This window comes from Perca fluviatilis, chromosome 6 (genome assembly GCF_010015445.1).
Source record: "Perca fluviatilis chromosome 6, GENO_Pfluv_1.0, whole genome shotgun sequence".
In the NCBI taxonomy this organism is placed as follows: Eukaryota; Metazoa; Chordata; class Actinopteri; order Perciformes; family Percidae; genus Perca; species Perca fluviatilis.
The window spans coordinates 14,106,993-14,133,053 of NC_053117.1; the positions used below are offsets into that span (position 1 = coordinate 14,106,993).

Below are 26,061 nucleotides of genomic sequence, written 5' to 3' on the forward strand. Positions count from 1 at the left end.
TGAGCTTTCATTTTCTCAAAGGCAGAGCAGGATACTCAGGGCTCGGTTTACACCAATCGCCATAGGCAGGCTGGGGGAACTCATATTAATGTTAAAAAAACTCATAAAATGACATTTTCATGCCATGGGACCTTTAAGAAATACCATGAATTTTTTAAAGGCGTCTAACAGGCCATAAGGTTTGTCTTTATTGCTCATGATGAACCCAATCAGTTAAGTCAGCGAGGATAATGAATTGTGTGCATCGGGCTTTTGATGATAATGCTCTGGAGACCTGTGTGGATCTCCTGTTTGAAAATTAGAGAAAAAAATGATCTTTTGATTCTCGGTCTAAAGACAAACTATATCACTGAACCAGTCACGTGTACGTTCTTGTATATCATCATCAAGGTTACCAACGTAGGCCACAGTGACATTTTAACCAAGTGTTTAACCTCTTTATTTACAAAGTGATGAAATGCTTTGCCACCTCCCCATCTCATTTCTGAAGGTAATGACAAAGCGGTCAAACAGAGCAATCACAGAGCAGTTGTAGATAGATTGATCTTACACAATATAAAACAGCAGTTAAATATAAAATGATGCAAGACAGCGGTACATCTGTTTGGAGGAAATGTACATAAATCTCAAAAATGGAGGTAGAAAAAGCACACACTACTCGACTGATGACATTTGACACTGAGAGAATTGTCAGGAGGGAAGTATCCACATCCTGATTCAAAATTTAAATAGAAACGCTGTTGGCATCCTGTGGGGCAGAAGAGTCTCAAGAACATCACGTCAATTCTTAAAGTGAAACTGCAGAGTTCAACAGGTTTAGTTACCTGTATACAACCAATAATGTCAGCAGCCAAATGTGGAATGAAATTGATTTGAGGCAAAAATAACAAGAGTGAAAAATGTCCACAGTATCATGGTTTCTGACACATACACATACAGTTCACTTGGAATTGAAGTGTGCGATAAAGTGTTGGTTGAAACATGAAAACACTTCTGCCAAACTGTTATACACTTTCAGAATCTGAATTCTGTAACCAGTGTATTTATGTATACAGTGGCATGTAAGACAAATGTGTTTCATGCAGACACTAAACAAACTACTTTCAGTTCATTTTTAGAGCAACAAACACTGAGATTTCATGAATGAAAAAATGTTCCCTTCATGTCGCATTTTAACACCATTTTCCACCCACTTCCATTCCCTTGGCATCGCCACATTGTAAACATTTGTGAAACATTTAAGGTGCTCTTGTTAAATTTAGTGAGAGGACAAAATTGAAAAGTGTGACTGGAGAAAAAGTGATTTAAATAATATTTCGTCCTAGCACAAAGCACAATACAGCAAGTGTCTCTGACTCTCTGTTTGAAATAAATCTGGGATGTGCTCAAATGCATGTTTAGATGAAGATGATTAGAAGACAGTGTGCAACAAAACAAATGTTTTGCCTTATCAAACATCAATTTTGTTATCATACAGAAATCTGTTTGCTTTCTTAACCCTCTGAAAGCCTTAAGATGATTGATTGTGTGATTGTGACATGTCATTTCCTTTGTCACTACATTATCCTTCCATAAATCCAGAGCCAAGACGGAATTGTGGCATATGCACAAAAGCAGTGTCGACTTGAATAGCTCATCAAGTACGTTCTAGGATTTTCTTTCCCAAAATAGAATGACTGAGTCACACACACAATGAAGTGATCCTGTCGTCTCTCTGCTTTTGCCGGGCGGCCAGAGAGCCACCAACAGTGACTCCCATTCTGTCTGTCGTTGTGTACAAGCACAGGCACATGCCCTACTCTTTGAGGGTCAATTTATGCTGCTGAATTACCCTGCTTTAAACCTTGAGAGCCTCATGCACGCCCACAGCAGACAGTCGGCGGTTGATGTTGCGGTAACGACAGCGGAGAAGGTCACGATAAGTGGAGCGCAGGTCTCGGTTGAAAAAGGCGTAGATGAACGGGTTCATTAGGGAGTTGGCATAGCCTAACCAGAGCAGCGTGCGCTCCAGCCAGATGGGCACACAGCTACACTCCACTCCACAGATAAAGGGCCTGGCAGTGGACAGGATGAAGAACGGCAGCCAGCACACAGTGAAGACCCCCACGATCACCCCCAGTGTTGTCGCTGCTTTCTGCTCCCGCTTGAAGATGGAGATGTTTCTGCGCTCACGGTTTAGCAGGCGCGATAAGGACGCGCACTCCTCCACCACCCCGGGCGGCTTCAGGCCCTGCATTCGCAGCGCCTCATTAGTCACTGTTTCGATGCGCTCGCGGCGCGGAAGGTCATTAAAGCGGTGCTTGGCGCCACTCTTGCGAGCTGCCCTGAAGATCTTGTAGTACATGACCAGCATGACCAGCATAGGGATGTAGAAGGCTACAGCTGTGGAATAGATGGTGTAGCCAAAGTCTTGGCTAATGAGGCACACGCCGGCTGTGTGTACGTTTTGGGCCCAGCCGCAGAAAGGCGGCAGGGTAATGGATGCTGACACCAGCCACACTCCCAGGATCATCTTCGCCATCAGCTGACCGTTCTGCCGGGCAGGGTATGTGAGGGGCCGTGTGATCCCCAGATATCTTTGAGAAAAGGAGACAAAAAAGTATCAGTACTAACCTCCATGCAGACTTTAAATTTAGGAATAAAAGCAGTTGAAGCTACCTTGACCTTTTCCCTATAAGCATTTAATACCTTGTTCAGTACAGTAGCTTAATCACAGCAAAAACAAGGATGATTTATCACATTTAATGCACTCAGACATTGTGCTGAAGCAAGAACATCTGCTGCCTGCCTTTTATTGAGATGAAACTGCAGTGTAGTAGCATCAAATACATGTCCACTCATTTCAAATACAGGCATTTCAATGAGAGGTCATAAGCTCTGTCATTGCCTGTTGGGCCGTTAGCTGCTTTTGTTTGGCTTTGAAGGAGCTTAGTAGGTAGAGAGGGAGCTATCAATCAAACAGGCAGCTCAGTGGTTTCAAATAGCAGCTGGAGGTGTCAGGAAGATTAAGATAAAGCTTGAATTTGTACAAAACTGGGAAAATAGCCACTATTCTCACCAAATGATCAATCTGTGTGTACATCTCAGCGTGATTTGGCTGTGTGCCCGCAGCTTTTATCAGCATCAAATGCGTCATTGATGAAAGCTGTATATTTGACACTTCCGGCTGTTTTTCTTGTTTCTGTCTCTATGGTTAATCATAAGATAAAAAGCTTCAGGGAGCACTGGCCAATTCGTCTCAGCATGCACCAGTGATTCTATCAGCACTGTGGACATCAAATTCAGCTCAGTCAGCCTGGGCCGGATTTTTCACTCTATCAACTTCAGATGTTGAGTTTATACGAGTCAGGTCCAGTCTGAAAGATTTTCCTTAATGTTTATTTCAATTAGGAGAGACAAGTGAATGAAGTAAAGATGAATGTTTAGTATAACAGATGAGATGTGATATTTAAGTCTTTTTTACAAATAAGTTTGTTACAAATGCCTGTGTAGAATCTGTACTTTATATTCTGTTAAATTCCTATTAAAGGACAGGCATTAATTACACAACTTTGTTTTTGTTGATGCTAAAATTACTCTTAAATCCATTCCAGTCCTTTTAAAAACTTTGCAGGTACACAGTACAGCAACAAAAAGATTTTTGCAAATACAAAACAGTACATAATCCACATTTTTTGGTTTGCTACAATCTTACTGGCTTCAGAAAACGGGGCACTGTAGTCCAGCATGTCTGCTGCCCACTGTAGCTTGTTAACAACTGACGACACACCGTGCAAGTGGTATTGATCTAGATCACAATCACTTGGAAAAGACAGTGTAGCTACAACTGCACTGAGGCTGAAAGCACCCGATTACATCACACACACACACACACACACACACACACACACACACACACACCCCGCCAGCCCCCCCCCACTCTCACACACACACACACACACACACATACACAGATCTGACACAGATCTGATCTTTTTTAATCAGCTTAGAAAAATCACAATATTTATTTTCAGTTCCTATCTGGACCACATGCATACCGTAATTCGGCAGGCACATGAGGCATGTCACCTACATGCCACTCGTATCAGAATTTGTCAGCATTGCCATGACAACAAGTGAAACGGCCATCATTTTTTTGATACAGGTATCATTATTTTGTCGTCCTTGGCAGCTGGAGTGGACGAGTGGTGGCATACTGTAGATGACCACGAGACACAAGACTGGAAAGAAAGCCAAATACACTATTCCACAGGCTTTTAAAACTCCCTTGGGTCAGGTTAGTTGTGCTCACTGAATATTACATAACAAATACTGTATACTGTATTCAGCTCAAATCCTGCTCTGCCTAATTTACAACCCGCACTTAAAATATACTCAAGCTTTACGGGAGGGCTGAACACATCCAGTCAAGCGATGTCAAATAGATACAAGTAAGATCCGGAGATGGGTACACTCCATGCTGTGGGAATTCTTAGGAATACATAATAGAAACCCAGTAATGCAACACTTCTCTTTGAATGCATTATTCAGTAATGAGGATGGTTGTTGTGGTGCTTATTTGGGGGGATATTTGCCTATCTGTGGGGGGTGGAGGGCAGTCCTCCACAAACCTATGACTCATTTTCAGCCCTTTAGAAGGCAGAGCTGTTTTCAGACACACTCTCATTGGATACAAAATCCCCTCACCATCCTTTGGAGAGAAACAACTGCCAGGTTGGATAAGACAACACACATATTTAACACTTTATTACACAGCTTCCTGCTTGTATTTTAGCAGGCAGGCCAACTGGTCTGTGGGACCGCCAGTTGGTTTTATCTTGTTTGTTTTGACATGTTCTTGGAATATTAAACATTCCAGACCCCTGAGAGCCAAGAACAGGATAGCATACATGAATATATATATATATATATATATATATATATATATATGAATATATTATAAGGAACATTGCAAAATGAGGTTTGTATACAAAATTAGGTTTATATACAGCCAATAATGACATCACTACAACATACCAAGGAAACATAAAATGCACAACATTCTCACTCATACGGGTGCTTGGTCAGGACCTTATGCCGTAATTTTTCAACCTGCATGTAAGGGTGAGGTTTAGGTAACAAAACTTTAAGTTTAGTAAAAGATCGTGGTTTGGATTAAAATAAGTATGTTTGTTACATAACTTAAAGTGACATTAGTTAAGTTTGTTACAAAAGTAAGGTAACTTACGTTGACTTTTGGTTTCACATGGGATTTGAACAGCAGTCACCTGGGTGAAAGTCCTATGGTTGTTTGACCCATCAATCTGCTCCAACCTCCGCCCTACTTTGTGGCTCGTTATCCCTGCGGACATTGTCACTCTTTATACTGTCATCTCACCATGCCGTGGTCAAGCAGTTGCTCTGAGCGTCTAATATTGCAGCGCATGGGCTTACATTGGAGTTAGCTGAAAGCCCAGTGCATTTCACGCAGAGTAGGAATGTGCATCTCCGGTCCGAGGGCGATGCAATACACATCTCTCGATGCAGTAACTACTGTTGCGATTCGATTCACCCCCTATTGCAATGCGTAGCCATTCGACATGATTTGATTTAACACAATGCGACTCAATGCAAAAGAATATATGCAACTCAATATGGTACTTGTACTCGTATTAATATGAGTAAGCAAACAAAACATGTTGGTAAGCAGCCTGCATTGTGCTCTCACAAGCTGGCAGAAATACTTTTACTTCCATTAAAGGCATACTAAAAGCATATTTAGTCTTAGAAGAGCAAATTTGATTATAATATATATTGACAGAAATTATGTTACCATATTGTATTCAATGAGAATCCTCTCTACCTCGCAACAATTGGTCATTTTGATGTGTGATGCTCGACAAAAAGTAATATGTGTGATAGTCTTCATAACAGCCTGTGTGTGTGTGTGTGTGTGTGTGTGTGTGTGTGTGTGTGTGTGTGTGTGTGTGTGTGTGTGTGTGTGTGTGTGTGTGTGTGTGTGTGTGTGTGTGTGTGTGTGTGTGTGTGTGTGTGTGTGTGTGTGATTGTGTCTGACAGTCAGCACTGAGTGACACAAGCAACAGCGGGATGAGTAGTGGAGAAATAACAGAGTGTAGGTAGGCTAAAGGTAAGGGGAAGCTGTTGATGATTAGGAGGAATTCGGTGTAATGCGTAGCTCTCCCTCGTCCATGTTAATGTCTGATTACACGGCCGGTAGACACACATCGGCCTCTGTAGTAGCGTTATTGGTCATAGGCAGCAGTGGAGATGAGAGTGCGCGCTTGGGACAGTGAAACAGTTTAAAGGGGAGTAATTCATTAAGATGTTTTCTACTAATAATAATATAAATTAATCAGAATTTATGTATAGAGGTTTACTCCTTGATGCAGCGGGCCTGGGTTTGACTCCGACCTGCGGCCCTTTGCTGCATGTCTTTACCCCTCTCTCTCCCCTTTCGTGTCTTCAGCTGTCCTATCATGGGTCCTTCCCATATTGTATATAAATTGTATAAATAGTTTATAGGTGCACTCGCATGGTGCATTTTTATGTCTGAGCACCAATCCAAATCGGTGAATCTTTCCATCCCTAATACAGACACAGAAGGGTGCCTTAGAGCCACTGACCAAGCTGCCGTATTTGACGAGTTGGGAGTGAGAATTAGTTGGCACCATATGTGAATATAACCAAAATAATGCAATGTAAATGTAATGTAAATCAGTTTAGAATGATTAAAACTGCAATAGCTGATTTTTGTTTTGCCCCCTGTGGGCAGCAGAAGCAAGGTATAAACACAACATTTACATTTAAACACTTTAAAGTGGATATGGGGAATAGTTTTTATTTAGTAGTTATTAGCAAACAGTTGCTTATTTCCACATCCAGTAGACACAGAGCAACATTATCATTTATTTGGAGTCTGATTAGTCTATATCCATGACTTTCTACTTCCGGGATTGCCCCATTGCCACCGGAAATTCCGCCGTATGTCCTTCTTTTCGGACAGATTTCCGTTACCTAACGCTTCCCTTGTGTTGGAATTTTAAACTCTGGTCGATTTCTGAGGACTGTGGTTAACTGCTCCTCAGATCTCTGCAGGGTAAATCCAGACAGACAACTAGACTATCTGTCCAATCTGAGTTATCTGTTGCATGACTAAAACAACTTTTAAACGTACACGTTCCACCAAAACAAGTTCCATCCCTAAGATATTTTGCAGCCGCACTGGAGCTCCGTGTGGCGCTTACCGCCCCCCATGACGATTTTGATTGGTTTAAAGAAATGCCAATAAACCAGAGCATGTTTCTCTTCCATCCCGGAATGCTGTGTGGGCTAGCCAGACCCTCTTTCGCAGCGCTGTGGAGGAAGGTCTGGCAAAGCGACACTAGTGTCTGATGAATGTAACTCTCTTTTAGGTCTGTTTTGCTCTTTAACTACCACTAGTGAAATATCCAGCTTTCCAGCTGCTAAATGTTCTATTATGTTCACTAGTTAGTTGCTAACCTGTCTGTCTGCTGTTTGGGGATGGGCAGGTAGTGCACTTTGGGCCATAATACCCCAAAAATGAGCCTAAAGTTACTAATAAGCTCACATCAGTCAGACAACTCTCATTTGAAATGTTTATTGCAACAGCAGAACATACATACTCTATGTTCTGCTGTTGCAACACTGTCTTCAGACTTCTTCTTTTTCAGCATTGACAAGGCAGAGGGCGAGATGGGAAATTGTGAGTGTGTTTTGTCGATGATATGGATAATGAGGCATGTCACGTGTGTATGCAGCAGCGCAGCTCTAGTTGACTGCCTGAACTAGCTCGCAGGCGGCGCTCCATTAGAGCTTAGGGGAACTGCAAAAGGGGATAATTCTCTGTAGTTTCATCACTACAGGCGACCCCTCTTACATTACTGGCTGTCATTTCATCCATTGTTAATAAAGAAATATTTATTATAGCAGCTTCAAGGAACATCGTTTTTTCAGCATGGTATCTGCAATATGCAACTAATGAGTTGAATGCAAAAAATCTAATATATGAAATTGTAGCATATTTAAAAATGACATATTTTGAACCACATGGGAAACCTCACACCTCAGAAAAAGCACATAATCATGAGGAAAAAAAATACATTATAATCACCTCCCAGAAGACACCATGCACTAAACAGTAACATTGACACACATGGGGAGTTTAGAGTGTGTGTGTGTGTGTGTGTGTGTGTGTGTGTGTGTGTGTGTGTGTGTGTGTGTGTGTGTGTGTGTGTGTGTGTGTGTGTGTGTGTGTGTGTGTGTGTGTGTGTGTGTGTGTGTGTGTGTGTGTGTGTGTTTTCTCTGGAGGATTTGGGACATATCCACAGACACAGCAGCCCTTGGGATTACCCTGCCCCTGACAGCGAGCTAATGGAGAATTCCGTTACTTCCACTAGGCTACCAACTAGGGCAGCTCTGTGTTGAAACATCGTAAGCAGCCCTGGTGTGCAACAGTCGACAGTCATCTCAAGGGGCACCTCTCAATCCTTTTATGTCTCAGCGGGGCTACACAGTGAAATATTTACCAAGCTGCAGTTGGTTTGAGCAGAGGAGTGGTAAATTTAGAGCAGGATCTCCTGAAATGAAAGTAACAGGCCTGGAAGGGAGTTCTTTCAAATGACAGATCATTTGTCCAAGAGAAACTCTCCTCTCAGCCATTTAGAATTCCTATGTCATATACTTGAGGGTAATCCATAATAAGTCTGTGAGAAAGTGAAGTGTTTTAGGCAGAACATCTTTTTTTGTTCCAGTTTATCTGTGTGAGTGAAGTGGGCCCAGAGATGCAGACATCGCCTGAAATCAAAGAATTTGGGTTGAAGTGTCTCTTCAAGAACTGAGTGCAACTGGGCTGCATTTTATCCAGCAGTCAGTATTGGGTATTCACTGTGTTCATGCTTGGTTTGTTTTCCATAAAGTGAATGAGAGTGCTGAAAAAGGGAAAATCTGAAAACACCCAATCCATTGTTCACGCTATGTTCAGTGCAAACTGGTCTTGCTGAAAAATATTTGAAAGAAAAGCTTGTTTCTTATTGATTGACTTTTTTGGTGTGCAATTTTCTAATAATACCAGTTGTACAAACCCGAAACCAACAAGGTTCCTCTTTAGGTAAAATAATAAATGACAAGGAAAATGAAACAGTGTTACAGTGTTTATTTCAACGAAGATATCATCACAGAGTATTTATTCTAAGCTGCCTTAGACTGAAGAGGACCAAATCTGTCTAGTGAGAGTTCTGGGATTTCTCCGACATCAGACAACAACCTCAGTCCTCAAGGAATGCTTCAGCTCTCCTATTCTATTTGAGGAACCTCCAGAAGACAGAAATTGAGCTGCTTCTCTCACAGGGCACACTGCACAACATGAGCAGCACTGTTATTTCCTCCTCAACAAGGAGGCAAAGGAGTAATCCCATCTGTTTCCAACTATTCTTAGATCAAAAGACCTTGCACCTGTTTAGGTCAGGTTCTGTTTTGTTCTCTGACTTCTGCTCATGTTAAGGTTGAATGAGTAAAGTAGCTGCCATCATCTAGACTCTTGCATAGACTGAGTCATCTCTGGACAGACTTCAGTACTTCATCCCTCGGATATGTCTGTTACCTCCAGCCACAGGACTGCCAGCTTAGGTCAGACTCGTGTCAAATAGCCTGTGAACAAGTGTTGGCACTTACTTAAGCCAACATGTAGAGCAAGATGCTTGGGAATTGCTACCCAAGACAAAATAATGTCTACCAGAAAGTGTAGGCTATAGGCCAAAACTGTGTATACTTTATGATGACCTAAGGCTTATTCTATGCTCAATACATCTTTTTGATAAAATAAGACATTAGAGTGCTCATATTATACTTTTTGGCTATTTCCGTTTTCCTTCATTGTGATCTTTTTTGTGCATGTTATAGGTTTACAAAGTGATAAAAGCCCAAAGTCCACCACAAAGGGACTTACCATCTTCCACAGAAAACACTGTTCACAAACTGCTCCAAACAGCTCTATTGTAGTCCAGCCTTTACTTCCGTGAGAAACGCGCCTCAGTTTGCGTCACTTTTTTGCACTTTGTAGTGCACGTTACAATGCTCGCCTAGCTGCGAGCGTGGCATGCCCTCATACTCTGCTTCTGACTGGCTAGTAGTCCTTACCTAGCTACTACGCATGTGCGACTCCCAACAAAGATGATACAGAAGTGAGATGACAAAAATATGGTGTTTTTTGAAAATACTAATAACTTTTGACATCCTCATCAACCTCAGCTGTACTTAGTGTTATGTGCTTATTACTGTATGTTAGCATGCTGACACGCTAAACTAAGACGGCAAACAATGTCAACTTTATACCTGCTTAGCATCAGTAGATTCATGTGTGTGAGTGTCAGTGATGTTATATGGTAGCTTTGTTGTCCCTTATTTTCCAGTCACAGTTTTGAGTTACCTAGTGTAAATTGGATTTACAAGACTGTAAGCTAAAGATAGTTTTACTTCCCTTTCTCATCTTAGTAGAAAGTGTTGCTACACAATTATACATGGTTCATTAGTTCTAAGTGACTTGCCAACCAGTGGTGGAAGAAGTATTCAGATCCTTTATTTAAGAAAAAGTACTAATACCACACTGTTACAAGTCAAATTCCTGCATTGAAAATGTTACTTAAGTAAAAGTACTGTAAGTTCAGGAAAAGTAATAAAGTAAACATGCTTTCTCTTTATTTATTTTTATTTTTATTTTTATTTTTATTTTTATTTTTATTTTTATTTTTATTTTTATTTTTATTTATTTATTCGGGACAATGCACATTAATGAACAATCTAACATTTCTGTAAAGACTGTAAATGAGCCAGGTTATAGCATAAATGCTAATTTTCACCTGTAGTCCCGAGGCAGGAAAACAACAACATGCAGATAATACATAGGTGAGAATATGACAATATACAATATCAAACAAGGAACACATTAGCACACATTCAGACAGATTACATTACATCAATAAAATTAATCAAAGTGATGACATAACTGGGAACTCTTAAGAAATAGTTTAAAATGCTTTTTAAATGTGCAATAAGTTGGAAATGTAGCGGATTAGAAGTAGAAAATGGCATGAAAAGACTCAAGTACATATCAAGTACCTCAAATTTCTACTTAATTACAGTACTTGAGTAAATGTACTTAGTTACATTCCACCACTGTTGCCAACACCTTGAAATCAATCAAATGTTATTTGCCCACAATGCAAGATTAAATGTATAAATCCTAGTGCTGTCAGTTAAACGCGTTATTAACGGCGTTAACGCAAACCCATTTTAACGGCGTAAATTTTTTATCGCGAGATTAACGTTCTTTTTGGCCTAGCAAACTTTGTAGTTTTTTTCACATGCTGTTGCAACAACTAGTAACGTTATAAAAACTACAACACCACACCGGATCTAGCTAGACCGGAAACAAAGCAAGGCACACCGCACACACTTGTTTGGGCTTGCGAGGGGCTAACGAAACGTTTTGAGTGGATGGCGAGCGCGAGACGCCGAAATGGATGCCAATAAGATTCTGAATGGAAAGTTTACTTTTAAAAAGTTGCCAAATGGTTCCATTGACAAGACCAAAGTGATCTGTGTGTTTTGTCGTTATGAACTGAGCTATCATCGCAGCACGTCCAGTCTGAAATACCACTTGATGGCCAAGCACACAGATGATGCCAATTCTCCGCCCCCTCATCAAAGCCAGTCGACAAAAACACAAAGCATTAAAATGAGAAAAAAATAATGGGACAAAAAGAAATCAAGGGACATTTAGGATAGATTAAAATGTGCGATTAATTGCGAGTTAACTATGACATTAATGCGATTAATCGCGATTAAATATTTTAACCATTTGACAGCACTAATAAATCCTTCTGCATACTTTATTGAATTGCAAGATAGTTTGGGATTGTCCATGGTAGATTTTGAAGGTTACTGTATTGTCCTTTAAGGACTTCTACCAGCTATTAACTTGTGAGGCAAGTCTGGCAAAAAAATTATATAATCCATGCAGCATGATTCAAAATCTTAGGCCACCTATGCGCTCCCTCAATAATTCTTCTTTTCGATCGCCCACAGATGGCAACCCTGATTACCCTTCAAAAACTATCATGCTTTGCTTTCTGCTCTAAATCGTGTTGCAACAGTAAACTATTCTTAATGGTGAGCTATTTACAGAATGATTGCATGTACTTGAAAGGCACACCTAGAAACAACACTTCCACTCCTCTGACTTTATCAACTCTGTTTCACTTCCTCCTAATTGTCGTAAAGCAGTACTGTGGATATTTTATGGCCTCCGCCGCACAGCACACCACCTGTCCTTATCGGGTGTTTATTGGCTCGCACAGCAATAGAGATGATGGGCAGCTATTAGTACCACGGTGATAAATGGATTCCCCTTCCAACAGTCAGCATGTCCATCCCTGTCCTTGAACAAAAATGCAAATACTCTACTGGCTCTACACAATAGAGGAGTAGAGAATAGGGCCTCAGAATAGAAGAGATATATCAACTAAAAAGCTACAAATAAAGTCTGCAACACAATAAAGGGTAGTTCAGTTAAGCCACAGATGACTTGAGTACTTTGCAATCAAAACAACAGTTAAAGGTGATTCCTCCAGCTTTGTTAAGCAGATCAAACACTCCACAGAAAAGCACAGCAAGGGTACTTAACAGTGGGCTATACTCAAAATAAGTTAGTTAATTTAACATGTCGTCCAACTACTAGGCAAACGTGTTTATAGCTGCTCCCACCGGCCACACTCAAAGGAGGTTTGAAAAGCCTGCCAGGAAAGTGAGGGGTGGGACATGATAATCATTCAAATGGGAATTTGTGGGAGGCATGCATACTGTGGCACTTCTTTGTACTTATGTAAATCGATTACTTTCTTACTTCCACACACCTTTCCAAATCATTGCCTGAAGTGGGCGTGATTGTCTCTTTTGGAAAGTTACAAAAATTGTCAGATGCAGCCCCCCCAATTTAACATCGGAAAGGTGTGACAGGGCGCACGGGTTGGAGACACTGTTAGACCATCCAACAATATTGACTCATGATCCGGCATATTGACTCCTTCAATGTACCACCATCCGGCATCTACTATTTTAAGCTCAGGAATTTACTTTCTTGCTCAACACGAATGTGCCCTTTAGCCATATTAATGTTGATATTGTTAAATATTAATAGCTGGCATGCTCTATGAGGTAAAAATACACCACCATGTTACCTGATTTAGCTACTGCTGCTGCTATTTTCTATTTAAAGTGGAGTACGGTACGTAAAATAAATGCGCACAATTCCCATCACACATGATTTAATGTTGTTCTCCACTCTTTTTCGGCTCACTCTTTGGACTCCATGTCCCAGCAGACTCTGACAACATCATCTGGCCCTGATTCTTTACGGGTTCTTCATTCTGATAATGGACGCCTCGGAGTGCTTCTTTCAGCTCTTCCAGTCCTCAAGATCCTTCAAAAGCACTCACACACATCACTTGATCTGTGATCCAAGGCTTGCAATAACTGAGTAAAACAGAATCATCCAACTCTATTTTCTGCTGTACGGAGTACATCATGACAATAATGTTTCTGATTTAAGATTAGGATTAGGATGTAAAATGTTTGGTTAGGCAACTATAGGCCAATACTTTGGTTTCACTGTGGATAATGAGAACATAGTAGAACAAGGTAGAAATCCTTTTTATTCTTCGAATGTTCTGTTTTTGTCTTCCACCCCTCACAAACCAGTGAAATATTTTTTTGGTTACTCTGAAATCATCTTTACATATATACATACATACATACAGTACATACATACATACTATATGCTAATCATTTGATCATTATCTTTAAGTGTGAATGATACTTTTTTTTGTCCCTCTGGAAATCCCTGTTTCCTATTACATTTATATATAAAAAAAAAGACCTTTGACTCCAGAGACAGGGGTTTGCATCATGTCTGTGGTTACGTGTAGGCAACAAATTCACGCTTTGGGCCCCATCTTGCACCCGGCGCAGCGCTGCGCGAAGCACTAAGCAAGTGTCTTTGCTAGTTTAAGACCAATGCAGTTGTCAATTTCCCATCCAGCGCCCACATCGTTTAAATAGCAAATGCACCTGCACCCATCTGTGCGCCCATGGGCGTGCTGGTCTTACAGGGAGGTGTGTTCAGGTGAATTCTTGCCGTATTGCTATCTTGAGGCAGCGGAAAGTGATCGCGCCATTGACCAACAAAAACCTGGTCTATAGGTCAATATAAAGTCAATAACACATTATTTCATTGTTATTTTAACAGCAAATTTGTAAAATGTACACTATGCTTGTTACAGACACAGGGACGCGCAGCACACAAACATGCAAAAGATTAAAAATAAAAATATTACAATGTGAAATAGTATTATGACATGATCTGCTCGCTTTCGCTTTCACTTCACGCACAAGGAGATCAGTTTCTTCTCCTGAAAATCTCTCCTTCCTGCTTAGCAAATCCGCCATCATAATAGCAATGCGCCACGGTACAAACGCGCCTGGCTTTAAAAGGGAATGGGAGATGACACTCTGATTGGTTTATTGCATGTTACGCCCAAAACACACTAAGTACAACCCTTTTGAACCATGCGCCTGGCGCACGGACCTTTCTTTCCTGCCGTTAAACTAGCAAAAGTGGATTTGTACACACACCCGCGCCATGCGCTTCACACCGTGCACTTAGATCGTTAAAATAGGGCCCTTTTTTGTCTCATGTTTCAAGTCACTGCCGAGTTCTTCTGCATTAAATCAAGACCATGATTTCTCCCTCTTACTGTTTGTGTAGTTAATATTCTGGAGCAGAAGCAAATTGGTCACAACCTTAATTTTCATGGCCCCACCGAAAATAACTATTATGTAAGCAAAATATTGAGGTTAACACCAAATTTACATATGCTTAAACAAGGAAGCTCATCGTCAACAACATTTTACTTGTGTCTGAGGTGTTTTAGTGGGAGAACCGTGTGTTGTTTCCTGAATGTTTTTCAGTGTGAAATAATTTACTTCTACTTCCTGAGTTGATTCTTGCCTGCTTGCTTCTTGCATTTAGACATTTTATGCTTCCATTATCCTGGCAGCCATGGTGACCAGATTTGTGATGCTGCTACAAAAGCCTCTAAAGACTGCGGTTTTACCAGGAAAATTACATTTGCACAAGTACATGCATGAAACTGTCTCAGCGGCATATGTTCAGAAAGAATCTTTAATGTGCGTGTAATATGTAATATGAAGTGCTATTACGACCCACCAACATGTACACTTACTGCAGTCCCAAATCTGCAAAGATTCCAAAACGCTCACTCAAATATTAATCAGCATGCTAACTCTCTCTGTCCTCATTATTATACAAGGACTCAAGTCTGTTAGTGGAAGGTGAATAAGCATGTGCCAGCAAGTTCATCTTCCTCTCTTGTTCCTGTCATGATGATGTGAGAGAGTGAATGTGAAGAGCCCCTCCATCTTTGTCACCTTCCCTTTGGTTCTGTCACCGAGTGCACTTGCTCTCTCTAAGGACACCTCCAAAATTAAATACGCTTAGAGGAAGTCTCAGTTGTGGGGGAGGAATCTAATTCTCCAGTTCATCCCATTTTACTTCTGACCTTTTACAAAAAAAAGTTAAACTATTTTAGTTACCAAGGATACCACAGGCAGCTCCTTCTTGAGACGACTGAATTTCTCCCAATTTGGCATCTAGCCAGCAGTTAGTGCACCAGAAGTAGCTGTGTGGCCCATTATATGTCATCATTTTCTGGCTCTGTAAATCGAAAAGGACAGTGAGGAGGAGTTTTATCCAAATTGTTCCTGAGTCACTAGACACATAAAGGCAAACACTGAGGACTGTGCTTTTTCTCCACCTCGTATTCTGTTACTGACCTTTTTGTTTTATTCTAAAACGCTGCTGAGTAATATACCTATATTCTGGCCAAATTGTATTTTTATGAATCCTTTATCCACAGAATTCATCTTATGCACACACACATAGAAGAACATGTTGTTTATCTATTAGAAATGCAATCATAGTCTTCATAAACACAATAACAATCATGTACAAATAAAAAGCCAAACCTGTACAATTCATGGATAGTACACAAAATCCCATTATTATCAAATTCACACTTCAACGAACCCACAGCAACAGAAAACCTCTTCCATCTTTCAAAATGTTTTTTAGTTTAATTTGTATTCCTGATTGCAGTGTATTTTAAAGGTCTAATGTGTATAAATGTCTCCCATCTAGCGTTGAGATCATATATCGCAATCAACTCTCTCGCACCACGCAGTTCAAAGTATGTATTACAGCTACAGTAGCCTTCCCGCTTCAAAAAGCCGGTCTCTCGCTCTTTTCAATATCCTTTTTCTTTTTCTGGGCAAAGAAGTTTACTCCTGTTCCTGAAATTTGGATTTTGAATCCGTGTGGTCCTCCATGTTTCCTTCTTCAAACTCGCCGGGGCCGGGAAGCTACGATACCCATTAGCAGCATTAGCAGCACCTGTGAGTTTATCATGTGACAGCGAAAACGCGAAAGGCGGAGCAGTATGTCCTGTATGTCCCTTACCGGCTAACGTATTTCAAGATGGCGCATGAATATGGAGCGTCTGTCGGTACACGACAGACGCTCTGCGCATGCGCAAGCTGATAATCCTGATGTAGGGATTTACGACACTGCACAATCTGTTCCATGCTTCTGATCGTAGTTGTAGTGGTCTGCCGTTAGCCTCCACCGGAAAGCTAACATTAGTTTAGCTAACAGCTAATTTGGCTAACCGCTAGCTGAGACAGCATGTAAAAGACCCTTAAACCTGAAAATAACCGTTAAAATATATAACAGCTGTTACGTCAGTTCTACTTTACTTGTGCTCATTTAAAATACAATCACTCAATACTTGTCTTTATTGTTATTACTGTAAAGTCTTAATTTAGCTGTAGTCTGCTTTTCCCAGTGTTTAGTTTGAGTTAAAGTTATTTTAGACTGAATCAAGCTGTCAGCTAGCGGTTAGCCAAATTAGCTGTTAGCTAAACTAGCGTTAGCTTCCCAGTGGAGGCTAATTTTATACATCCATGAGGCAGGACTCTCAAGTTTTGAACAGAGTTCAGAGTGAGATTTTGGCGGCAGGGGTTTTGGTGGGGACGTGGGTCTGTTCTGATAAATGAAATAAAACATTTTTAATTTAATTCAGCATTTCTTTGTGTGTGTGTGTGTGTGTGTGTGTGTGTGTGTGTGTGTGTGTGTGTGTGTGTGTGTGTGTGTGTGTGTGTGTGTGCAATAATTAATACTATGCATTGTCTTGGTAAAATATAATGAAATAGCCTAAGCCAAAGGTTTTCACAATGGGGGCCGGGAGGTTGTGTGGTAAAAATAAAAGGAAAGAAAAAACTAAAAATATTCCAAATTATTATGGGTATTGTTATAAAAGCATTATGGGTAGGCCTATTATAAAATGGGTATCTTTATAAAAATATAAAACTGTCAGAGTAGCCCTGCAGCCGATTCAACATGTAGCTATAATAATAATAATAATAATAATAATAATAGGCGCAAAAGCTACCCAGTGTTTCCTCTATGTTGATTTCTGCCGCCACAGTATCAGAAATAGGGCAGACGCACAACAGGGTTTCCGCTATGTACATGTAGTATATAAAGTCATAATTAAATGACTCTACAGAGCCGTGTGCTCTTCTGAACTCAAGTGAACTGTCATCCGCGCTCTCTCCCCTCAACTGGAACAGTGACAGGACTTCATCACTCACGAAGTCATGGCAACCAAATAAACAACAGGGCAAGTACTCTTGTCACTCAATCTTTAGGCAAAGTCACAAACAGCGACGAAAGCCGCAACTTGAAATCCGCACTCACTCAGCTGGTGCGTGGCAGGGCCTTCTGAACTCTATGGGGAACTCACTTGATTCCTCTACCTATTCCACTGTTTAAAAAATAGCGGCGCAACTTGGTGGGCGTTATCCTGGTAATTTCTCTGCGTGAGAAATACAAGGTGTGGCGTGTGAGTGTGTGAACGGGTTGAAATGCATGTGTCTCACGCCCAATGCGGGAGACTTGAGAAGTATGCATGAGGCTAATGGCAGACCGCTACAACTATGATCGATCGTGCAGTGTCGTAAATCCCATGGAGGTATTAAGAGAACTGGTAAAACAGGATTATCATCTTGCGCATGCGCAGAACGGATCGTGCAGGCAGCACGGATCATGCACCGACAGCGTCTACCCCAGTTCATGCAAATGTAAAATTTCAAGCCAAAAGGAATACTTGGAATTGATGGTGGAGGTAAATATTCATGAAAAAGTACAAGTTTGTGAATGGGCAACACAGATTTTGATAATGAACAACTAAACACGTTACACACTGGACCTTTAAAATAGACAGAAAGAGAAACTGGCATTCACTCCAGGAGCCCAAAAAAAAAAATCTTTCCCCAAAAGTGTAGTTATATCAACGTTTTTTATGTATTTTTATGTTTTATGTGAAGGACTTTGAATTTCATTGAAGGGTACTATAAAAATAAACCTGCCTTACCTTGCCTAAGGCCTCTCCCTACAGATTTACCTATGTAGCAGTTGCCTCATCAATGTGTTTAAATAATCATCTAACATCATCAAAGAAGCAGATATGTACAGGTGTTCTCTTTCACCTCGATTATGTTCAAGTGTATAAGTCAAACAATTAACTAAGTATATACATATTATTTAGATCAAACAAAGGAGAAAAGTGCACAAAGGGAATAGTCCTACTGTAAGTTTAGCCAGAAGAAATAATTCAAGCTAAAAATAGCAGCTTATATCAGCAAGACAGATATTGTTTTCCAGGAAAAAAAGTAAATTGAATATAATTTGATTTTGCACCAGATGACATACATCAGAACACAAGATAAGGAGATGGAATTTATGTTCCTGCCTGAGCACATTGTGCCCTAACCAGAGAAAACCATGACTGATGATAGGAATATTCATTATAAGAGCAATTTTACTGCTGTTTATCTCGCCCCGAGCAGTGAGAGGTCGAAAATAATTCTAAGTTATTAAGTCACTCTTTACTGGCAAAGCACATTTAGATGTGCAATATCATATTTGTACTGTACATTTCCAGGATTCATCTTCATGCAGGCTAATCTGAAAGATAGACAAACAAAATACCACTTATGGGTGAGCCAGCACAGCTGTGACAACAAGGTAATAATACTGATTATACTGATCCAGTGAAATAAAGGTCACTGTTGTGTTGCCAAAAGCAGTGCACATAATGACGGTTTAGAAAGAGTCTAGTCATCATACTAAACAGCGCAATGACGTTAATATAAATAAAAGAAATGAAGGTGTATAATTCTTATAAATAAAACCAATTAAAATAAAAACAACTACAGTATATTTAGTTTGCTGTAGACTAAATACCACTAGCCTCGTGGCTAAAATCATAAAATCATTCATCTGAGAATCTGTACACCAGATTTTGGGGAGATTAAGTGACACCAAAATCATCCATCTGTGCCAGCCAGAGCATTGGCTCCTCATTCACATACACTACAGTATGTTATATCAGGTGAGCAGAAGAAATGTACTTGTGGTTCTTTTTAAGAGGTGTCCCAAGTGAAGGTGGTGTACTTGGTGTACCCCATGTGAAGGAGTTCAAGTACCTCAAGGTCTTGTTCGCGAGTGAGGGGACAGTGGAGCGGGAGATCAGCCGGACAATCGGAGCAGCGGGGGCGGTATTGAATTTTCTTTACTACACCGTTGTGACGAAAAGAGAGCAGAGCCGAAAGGCAAGGCTCTCGATCTACCGGTCAATTTCCGTTCCTATCCTCACTTATGGTCATGAAATCTGGGTCATGTCTGAATTAGAGATAGGGTGAGAAGCTCAGTCATCCGTGATGACCCGCTGCTCCTTTGCGTCGAAAGAAGCCAGTTGAGGTGGTTCGTGCATTTGGTAAGGATGCCCCGTGGGCGCCTCCCTAAGGAGGTGATCCAGGCACGTCCAGTTGGGAGAAGGCCTCGGGGCAGACCCAGGCCGGACCCCAGATAAGCGGATGACAATGGATGGATGGATGGATGGATGGGTTGGATGGATGGATGGATGGATGGATGGAACTTTGCATTGGCATAGAGCAAAGTAAATATCAGTGTTGGGGAAGCTACTTTGATAGCATAGCTTTACAAGCTATTATTTCACGCTGGAAGAAGTTGAATTACATCAAAGCTACTAGCTTTTCTGAGCACTTTAAGTGCAAAAGATCAACAACAACCTTGTTGTGAGATTGTTTTGGTCAACTGCTGTTGAGAATAAACTTTCAATCTCAGTTGTTATTGCAGTGGATTACATTTTTGAGACCGGAATTTTCCTATTCCCAGTTTGTTACATACACACTTTTCAAGAGTGTAGGTCCCCCCACAGTGCAATGACCCAGTTAGTGGTCAGATCTGGAATTTAGTGTCTTGCTCAAGGGCAGTTTGGCAGTGATGGGTTGCCTTAACTCAGTTTTGTATTTCACAGCTGGAATACAAACTTGTTTTAGTGCTGGGGGTTAGATCACTAAATTCTCAGCATCTACCTGACCTGAGAGAATTCCAGCTATAAAATCACATTGAACCATTTCCAATAACATCTCCATCATACAATACTCTTGGATAATGAGTTTGGAATTAGCTGACAACAGGCCCAAATTGGCTAATCGGGAGCACTGAGAGAATTCCCAGTGGGCCGGTCTGTTTTTTTTGGTTGCGAGGGCCGGAAATCATAGTTGAAATATATCATGGATGCTGTCCCTAGGCTACCTGCACTTGCAGCCCACTCTATTTATTTATTCTTTTTTTCTTGCAGCCCACCGTTCTCTACATTCATGCAGCCCACTCGCATTGTGCAGTCTGGCAATTATGACATAATTATGTTTTGACATCCCCGATTGGCGGCACCTTGCTCAAAAAAAGAAAAATGGCACCTGTTAGAGGATGTGACTGCGAGCAAAAAGACGCTAAAAAAATAATAATGAGCACAAAAACAGTGCAAAATCGGCGCAAAAAACAGTGCTGGAAAGGCGACAATTAAGCTCTACAAAGTGACTCGGCCAGATGTGCTAAACTGAGCAACGTTTTCATTAAAACCAGCTCGCAGTTTGAGAGTGAACCGCCAGTGGAGACGGTGAAGCGGGTAAGCAGCGGTCGTTCAAAACATAATACAACATTGCCTGCAAACCACCATTTAAGTTTATGAATCAAAGCCACTAGTCCAGTTTGCTACTAACAGTGACTATGAAGAGTCAAGCACCAGCCATGAGCCCATAACTCCAGAGTGGGCAGGTAGGATTGCTCATTGAGTGAATAAGAACTGAATTACAAGGCTGCAGATAACAGTGCGCTATTGCAGACTCATACTAAGGTTTTAATTACATAATAATATAGTCAAGGTTTTATATATATATATATAAGAGTGGGACTCATATTTTAGCCTTAGACTATAGTCTAAGGCTAAAATATGAGTTCCACTCCAGCCCTGACTGACAACCACAATGGATTGATGAACAGCAGTGAACAGATATGAAGAGTGACAGTGTGAGAGAAATTAATAAATGCCTGCATGTCTAAAGGGATTGCTTTTATGAGCTTTTTGGCAGCATTACAGTATGCTCAAATAGAGACACAAATACTTAATGATCCTTCTAAAAATAAATACACATGGATGAACAAGATTGGTCACTGGTTTAAAAAACTTCTTAAAAACTTCTCAGTAAATGTGTATTAATGAACAGTATAAATAAAAGCAGTACAAAAGGGCAAGCGATGCTTGCGTAAGGCGCGCAGCATCATCAAAGACTGTTCCCAACCACAGACTGTCCATCCCACTCCCCTCCGGAGTTACAGGTCTCTCCGCACCCGAACCAACATGTTCAGAGGAAACTTCTTTCCTGTAGCTGTCACCCTATTGAACTCTAGCTCTGCATCCCAGTGACAACCGACCAACTAAGCCCCCAACTCCCCTATCCCACCCATAGTGTTCTATTTATTTACAAATGTACATACTGTAACTACACTGCAATATTCTACTGCTCTTCATACAATTCATCCTGCACTTACACTTATTCTCACTACTCTTATAATGTTACTGTTTCTGCACAACAATACTGTTACCACACTGCACATATAGCTGTACGTACTGTACATATCTGTCTATATGGCTCATACTGTTTTTTTTATAATAATACACTGCATATATTATTTTGACTACTATTATAATGTTACTGCTGCTACATTGCATGTTGTTCATACATTGTTCATATTACATAGCCATATTTATTCTGCTCTTATAAGGTAACTGCTAATACACCGCACACATTTATATTTAATTGACTCTAAACCACCTTCTGTTAACCATCTGGACACTACTGTCTACTAGGGCCGTGCTCGAGTGAAGAAATTCTTAGTCGACTAACACTCATTCAAATGTATCGACTAATCGATTAGTTGATTTAATCGACAGATCTGTAAATCTGAGTTTCTCCGCAAGAGTCATGCAAAAGCACCACTTTAATTCTTGTGTTTACCAGAGATGTGCTCGTAAGTTTCTTGGAAATAAGTCATTCAGCATGAAAAAAGCATAAAATATGACTAATCGACTAAAGAAATCTAAGTTGACTAAGACTAAAACGACCGATTGGTCGACTAATCGACTAAGAGGGAGCAGCCCTACTGTCTAAACTGCACTATATTTCTTGTTTTGTCTATACCTGTATGTCACATTGCACTTATCTCTTTTTGCACTTCTGGTTGGACGCAAACTGCATTTCATTGTCTGTACTCTGCACAATGACAATAAAGTTGAATCTAATCTAATCTAATCTAATCTAATCAATCCATGTGCACAGATGAACCAAATGCCAAACCTTGAGTTGCATAGTTATCCTGCAACAGCAGCAACATGCTTAATGTTCAAATATTCTCTCATCAACAGCATGATGTATGTTTGTGGGTTTGCAGCCTCTCAGCTCCATCAGCAATGTAAAACATACTGTTTTCGTTGCCTTCCCTTCTGCATCTTGATCAGTAATCGGTTCTTCTTTTATTCCAAACACAAAGCAAAAATAATTTATGCCACACTAAAGTCATTCTTCGGCCCTTCTCTTCTGGGCCCCTATAGTGCCGGTTGTATATAGGATGACATGCAAAAAATAAAATAACAAAATAAAATTGAAATCGCTATCTGTGGACTGCTAACTAATCCATCCATCTATCCTCTTTGTCAAATTGCACAGGAAAGTGCAACATAGTGCAGCTGAGGTATGAATGTTGGGTATCAAATGGGGGTCAGATGTTTTTTTACCAAAAAGATGAATATGCAAATCATTCAAAACATCAGCAGAACAGCCCAAAACAACCCCCTTCGTAACCTAAATTTCATTTGTGAAAACATTCGACCAGATCTTATTGTTTTAGCGTTTGATCCATCAGTACCGCTTTGATGCATAGCTGGATCTGGTTCAACAGCTCACTGATTAGTTGCATCGGCAAATCTGATGATGTAAGTGGCTCCCTACAGAGACAAATAAATCAACAAGATAAATTAAATCACAGACCATGTGTCAGTGAAGTATGAACCTGTGAGCTCTCGTAGCAGTCTCAAATAATATTTTTGCTAACCAAATACCAGCATCTCTGCCTAAGGCAGATATTCATGGTCCCCAGAGGATGAATCCTAAAGACTTTGGTGAACCCCCGATTTTCCTTCTAGCACCAACAGCAGGTCAAAGTTCTCCATTATCCAGTGAAATATATCAACTTTACGGACAAGAAATGTTAATTTTAGTTATACATATTCACAGTTATTATTGCCTATTTTTTAAAATGTTTTAAACATTTTATTTCATTAACTCATTTATTTTAATGTTCAAAATAAATTTCAATTCAACATCTAGTTGATGGATTGGTGCAAAATTTCATACAGACAGTACTAATCAACGGCGAATGTTTAAAATTCGGACTGATGAATCGTCACTGCAGCTTTGAAATGAAGGTGAATTAAAGGCAAAAGGAAAAATGTGATGCATTAGTTCAAGTAACCTCTACTTTTAGGGTGATAAGGCACTTCACAATATCTGTCATTAATTAACTGAAAGCTAGTAGGATCAAAAATATTGATGGCTGAGTAAAATATATCCCGCGGTAGGCAGCTATGGGAAATATTTGGTCATGACATGCAAGTGATTATGCCATTTAACAACTCAAGACAAGAGTGTAATTTATATGTTGAATAAATACTGGCCATAGTCTCTATAATTAGGGTTTAGTTAGCCTCTAATGATTGACTAGCTGTCATGAACCACCCATGTTTTCTTTTCAGACCTTTCTGTATAATCAGAGTCAGATATTCATTTTTTTTATATGAGATTCCTTGTCCTAAACACTTGGATGCACACAGACATTGTGCATATGTAAGCTATATGTTTAGGTAATGTTTTTTCTTTCATTTTCTTTTCATTTCATGTGTCATCAGGAGTTAGACGGAGCACAAGACTCTCATCCATTGCAATGCACTGCTTCCTATTACATATTAACCTGAACGAGTTGAAATCCACTAAATATGGCAACTTCCAAAAAGGTGTGAGTGCAGCATACCGTGATGGACCCATGCTGGACCTGCTGACTAGCTGACAACAAGCCAGAGCTAAAAAATATATTTGTTCTTCTAATGAACCAACGACGAGCCCTCAAACAATGGTTGCTTGCGGTACACCGTACAAGATAAATTGCTTCGAATCACCTAAATACCTTTGAAATGACCGTGACCTCATGACTCTCAGTGACAATCCTCTGCTCTCGGAAACAAACAATCACAAAGTCAAGAGACAAACAACAAGCCACTGCCGTCATTTTTCTCTCCTCCCTTTGACTTTCTGTTCTCAGTCATCTCTACCCCCCTTCGGGTCCATTCCCCCCACCACACAGAGCACCCTATCTGACCGTATTATCAGCGGACAATGTGTCTCACTTCATGTGCTTCTATAATAGAAGTCAAACAGGAAGGAAACTGAGCTGCGGTTGATAGTACAACAGCATCAAAGATTAACTTGCCAAATGACTTCTCCCATTATTTTTATGTAATGGTGCTCTGAAATGTTTTCATTAGTAGCATTTTTTTACTCTGGAAGAAGTGCTTGTTTACAAGACGTGGGCAGTGGTTGATTTTGAATTTAAATATTATTTCCTCTCCAACGATGCGAGTGGTTTGCCTTCTTCGTGTGAAACAGCTGTAGTGGATTGTAACATTAAATGTGTCTCTTGTGGTTTCTAAGCCCTCTAAAATGTAGCGCTCTCTGTAAACTGGGTGTGATCACATGATTAAAGAATTCAGTGTGACATCCTATTAAGTACCAAACACAATTTCTGCCCTGATTAAGCATTCCTTTACATGCATGCAACTGCCTTTAATCTGATCGCAGTGGAGAGTCCAATCCTCCACATTTCAGCGAGGTGGCCGACAAGTGGGAAGTGAGTAGTGTCTGAGAGAGTGGAGCTTAGGCGTCACATCATATTACCTGAGGATGCGTCAGCTAGGTCAAGTCATCTGTGTCTGCTGGTGCGGGTGGATGTTCCCAGCTGCACAAACCAAGCGCTGTCTCTCCTGGGACGAACTTACGTGCCATCCTCACAAAAATATTCTCCGACGTGGAGGGCGGGTCAATGTGGGAGCAGTGTGTAAACCCGGCTCATCATTGACACACCAGTTGGCAGAAAGCATGTGAAGGCTGTGGCTAATCCTGCTGCCATCAAAGGGCCCCATCTAGCATGATTTCCTCCCTCAAATCCCCTGCAAAAGCTTACGGGTGTGATCACACCTACACTATATTTCCTTTAGTCTGAACCTTGGTGAGAAAGTTTACTTTACTGCAGTTATGTGATATGTTTTTTTTCTTGCCCTACATCCCATGCATTTTCCACAAGTTCACTGATAGTTAAGCCAGGCTATATTTGATTTGCAAATGTAAGTCTGTCTCTTGATACACCAAGCTCCT

The 26,061-nt window shown here is 40.5% G+C and overlaps 1 protein-coding gene across 1 annotated transcript in view; it reads right to left on the reverse strand.

The window, feature by feature from the left end:
* Positions 1-410: 410 nt before the first annotated feature.
* htr7c (5-hydroxytryptamine (serotonin) receptor 7c) overlaps positions 411-26,061 on the reverse strand; it is a 34,856-nt gene continuing 9,205 nt past the window's right edge. Inside the window, exon 2 of the mRNA XM_039802118.1 lies at positions 411-2,576. Coding sequence (XP_039658052.1) covers positions 1,838-2,576 — 739 coding nt within the window. The 3' untranslated portion in view covers positions 411-1,837. The remainder of the gene's footprint in view (positions 2,577-26,061) is intronic.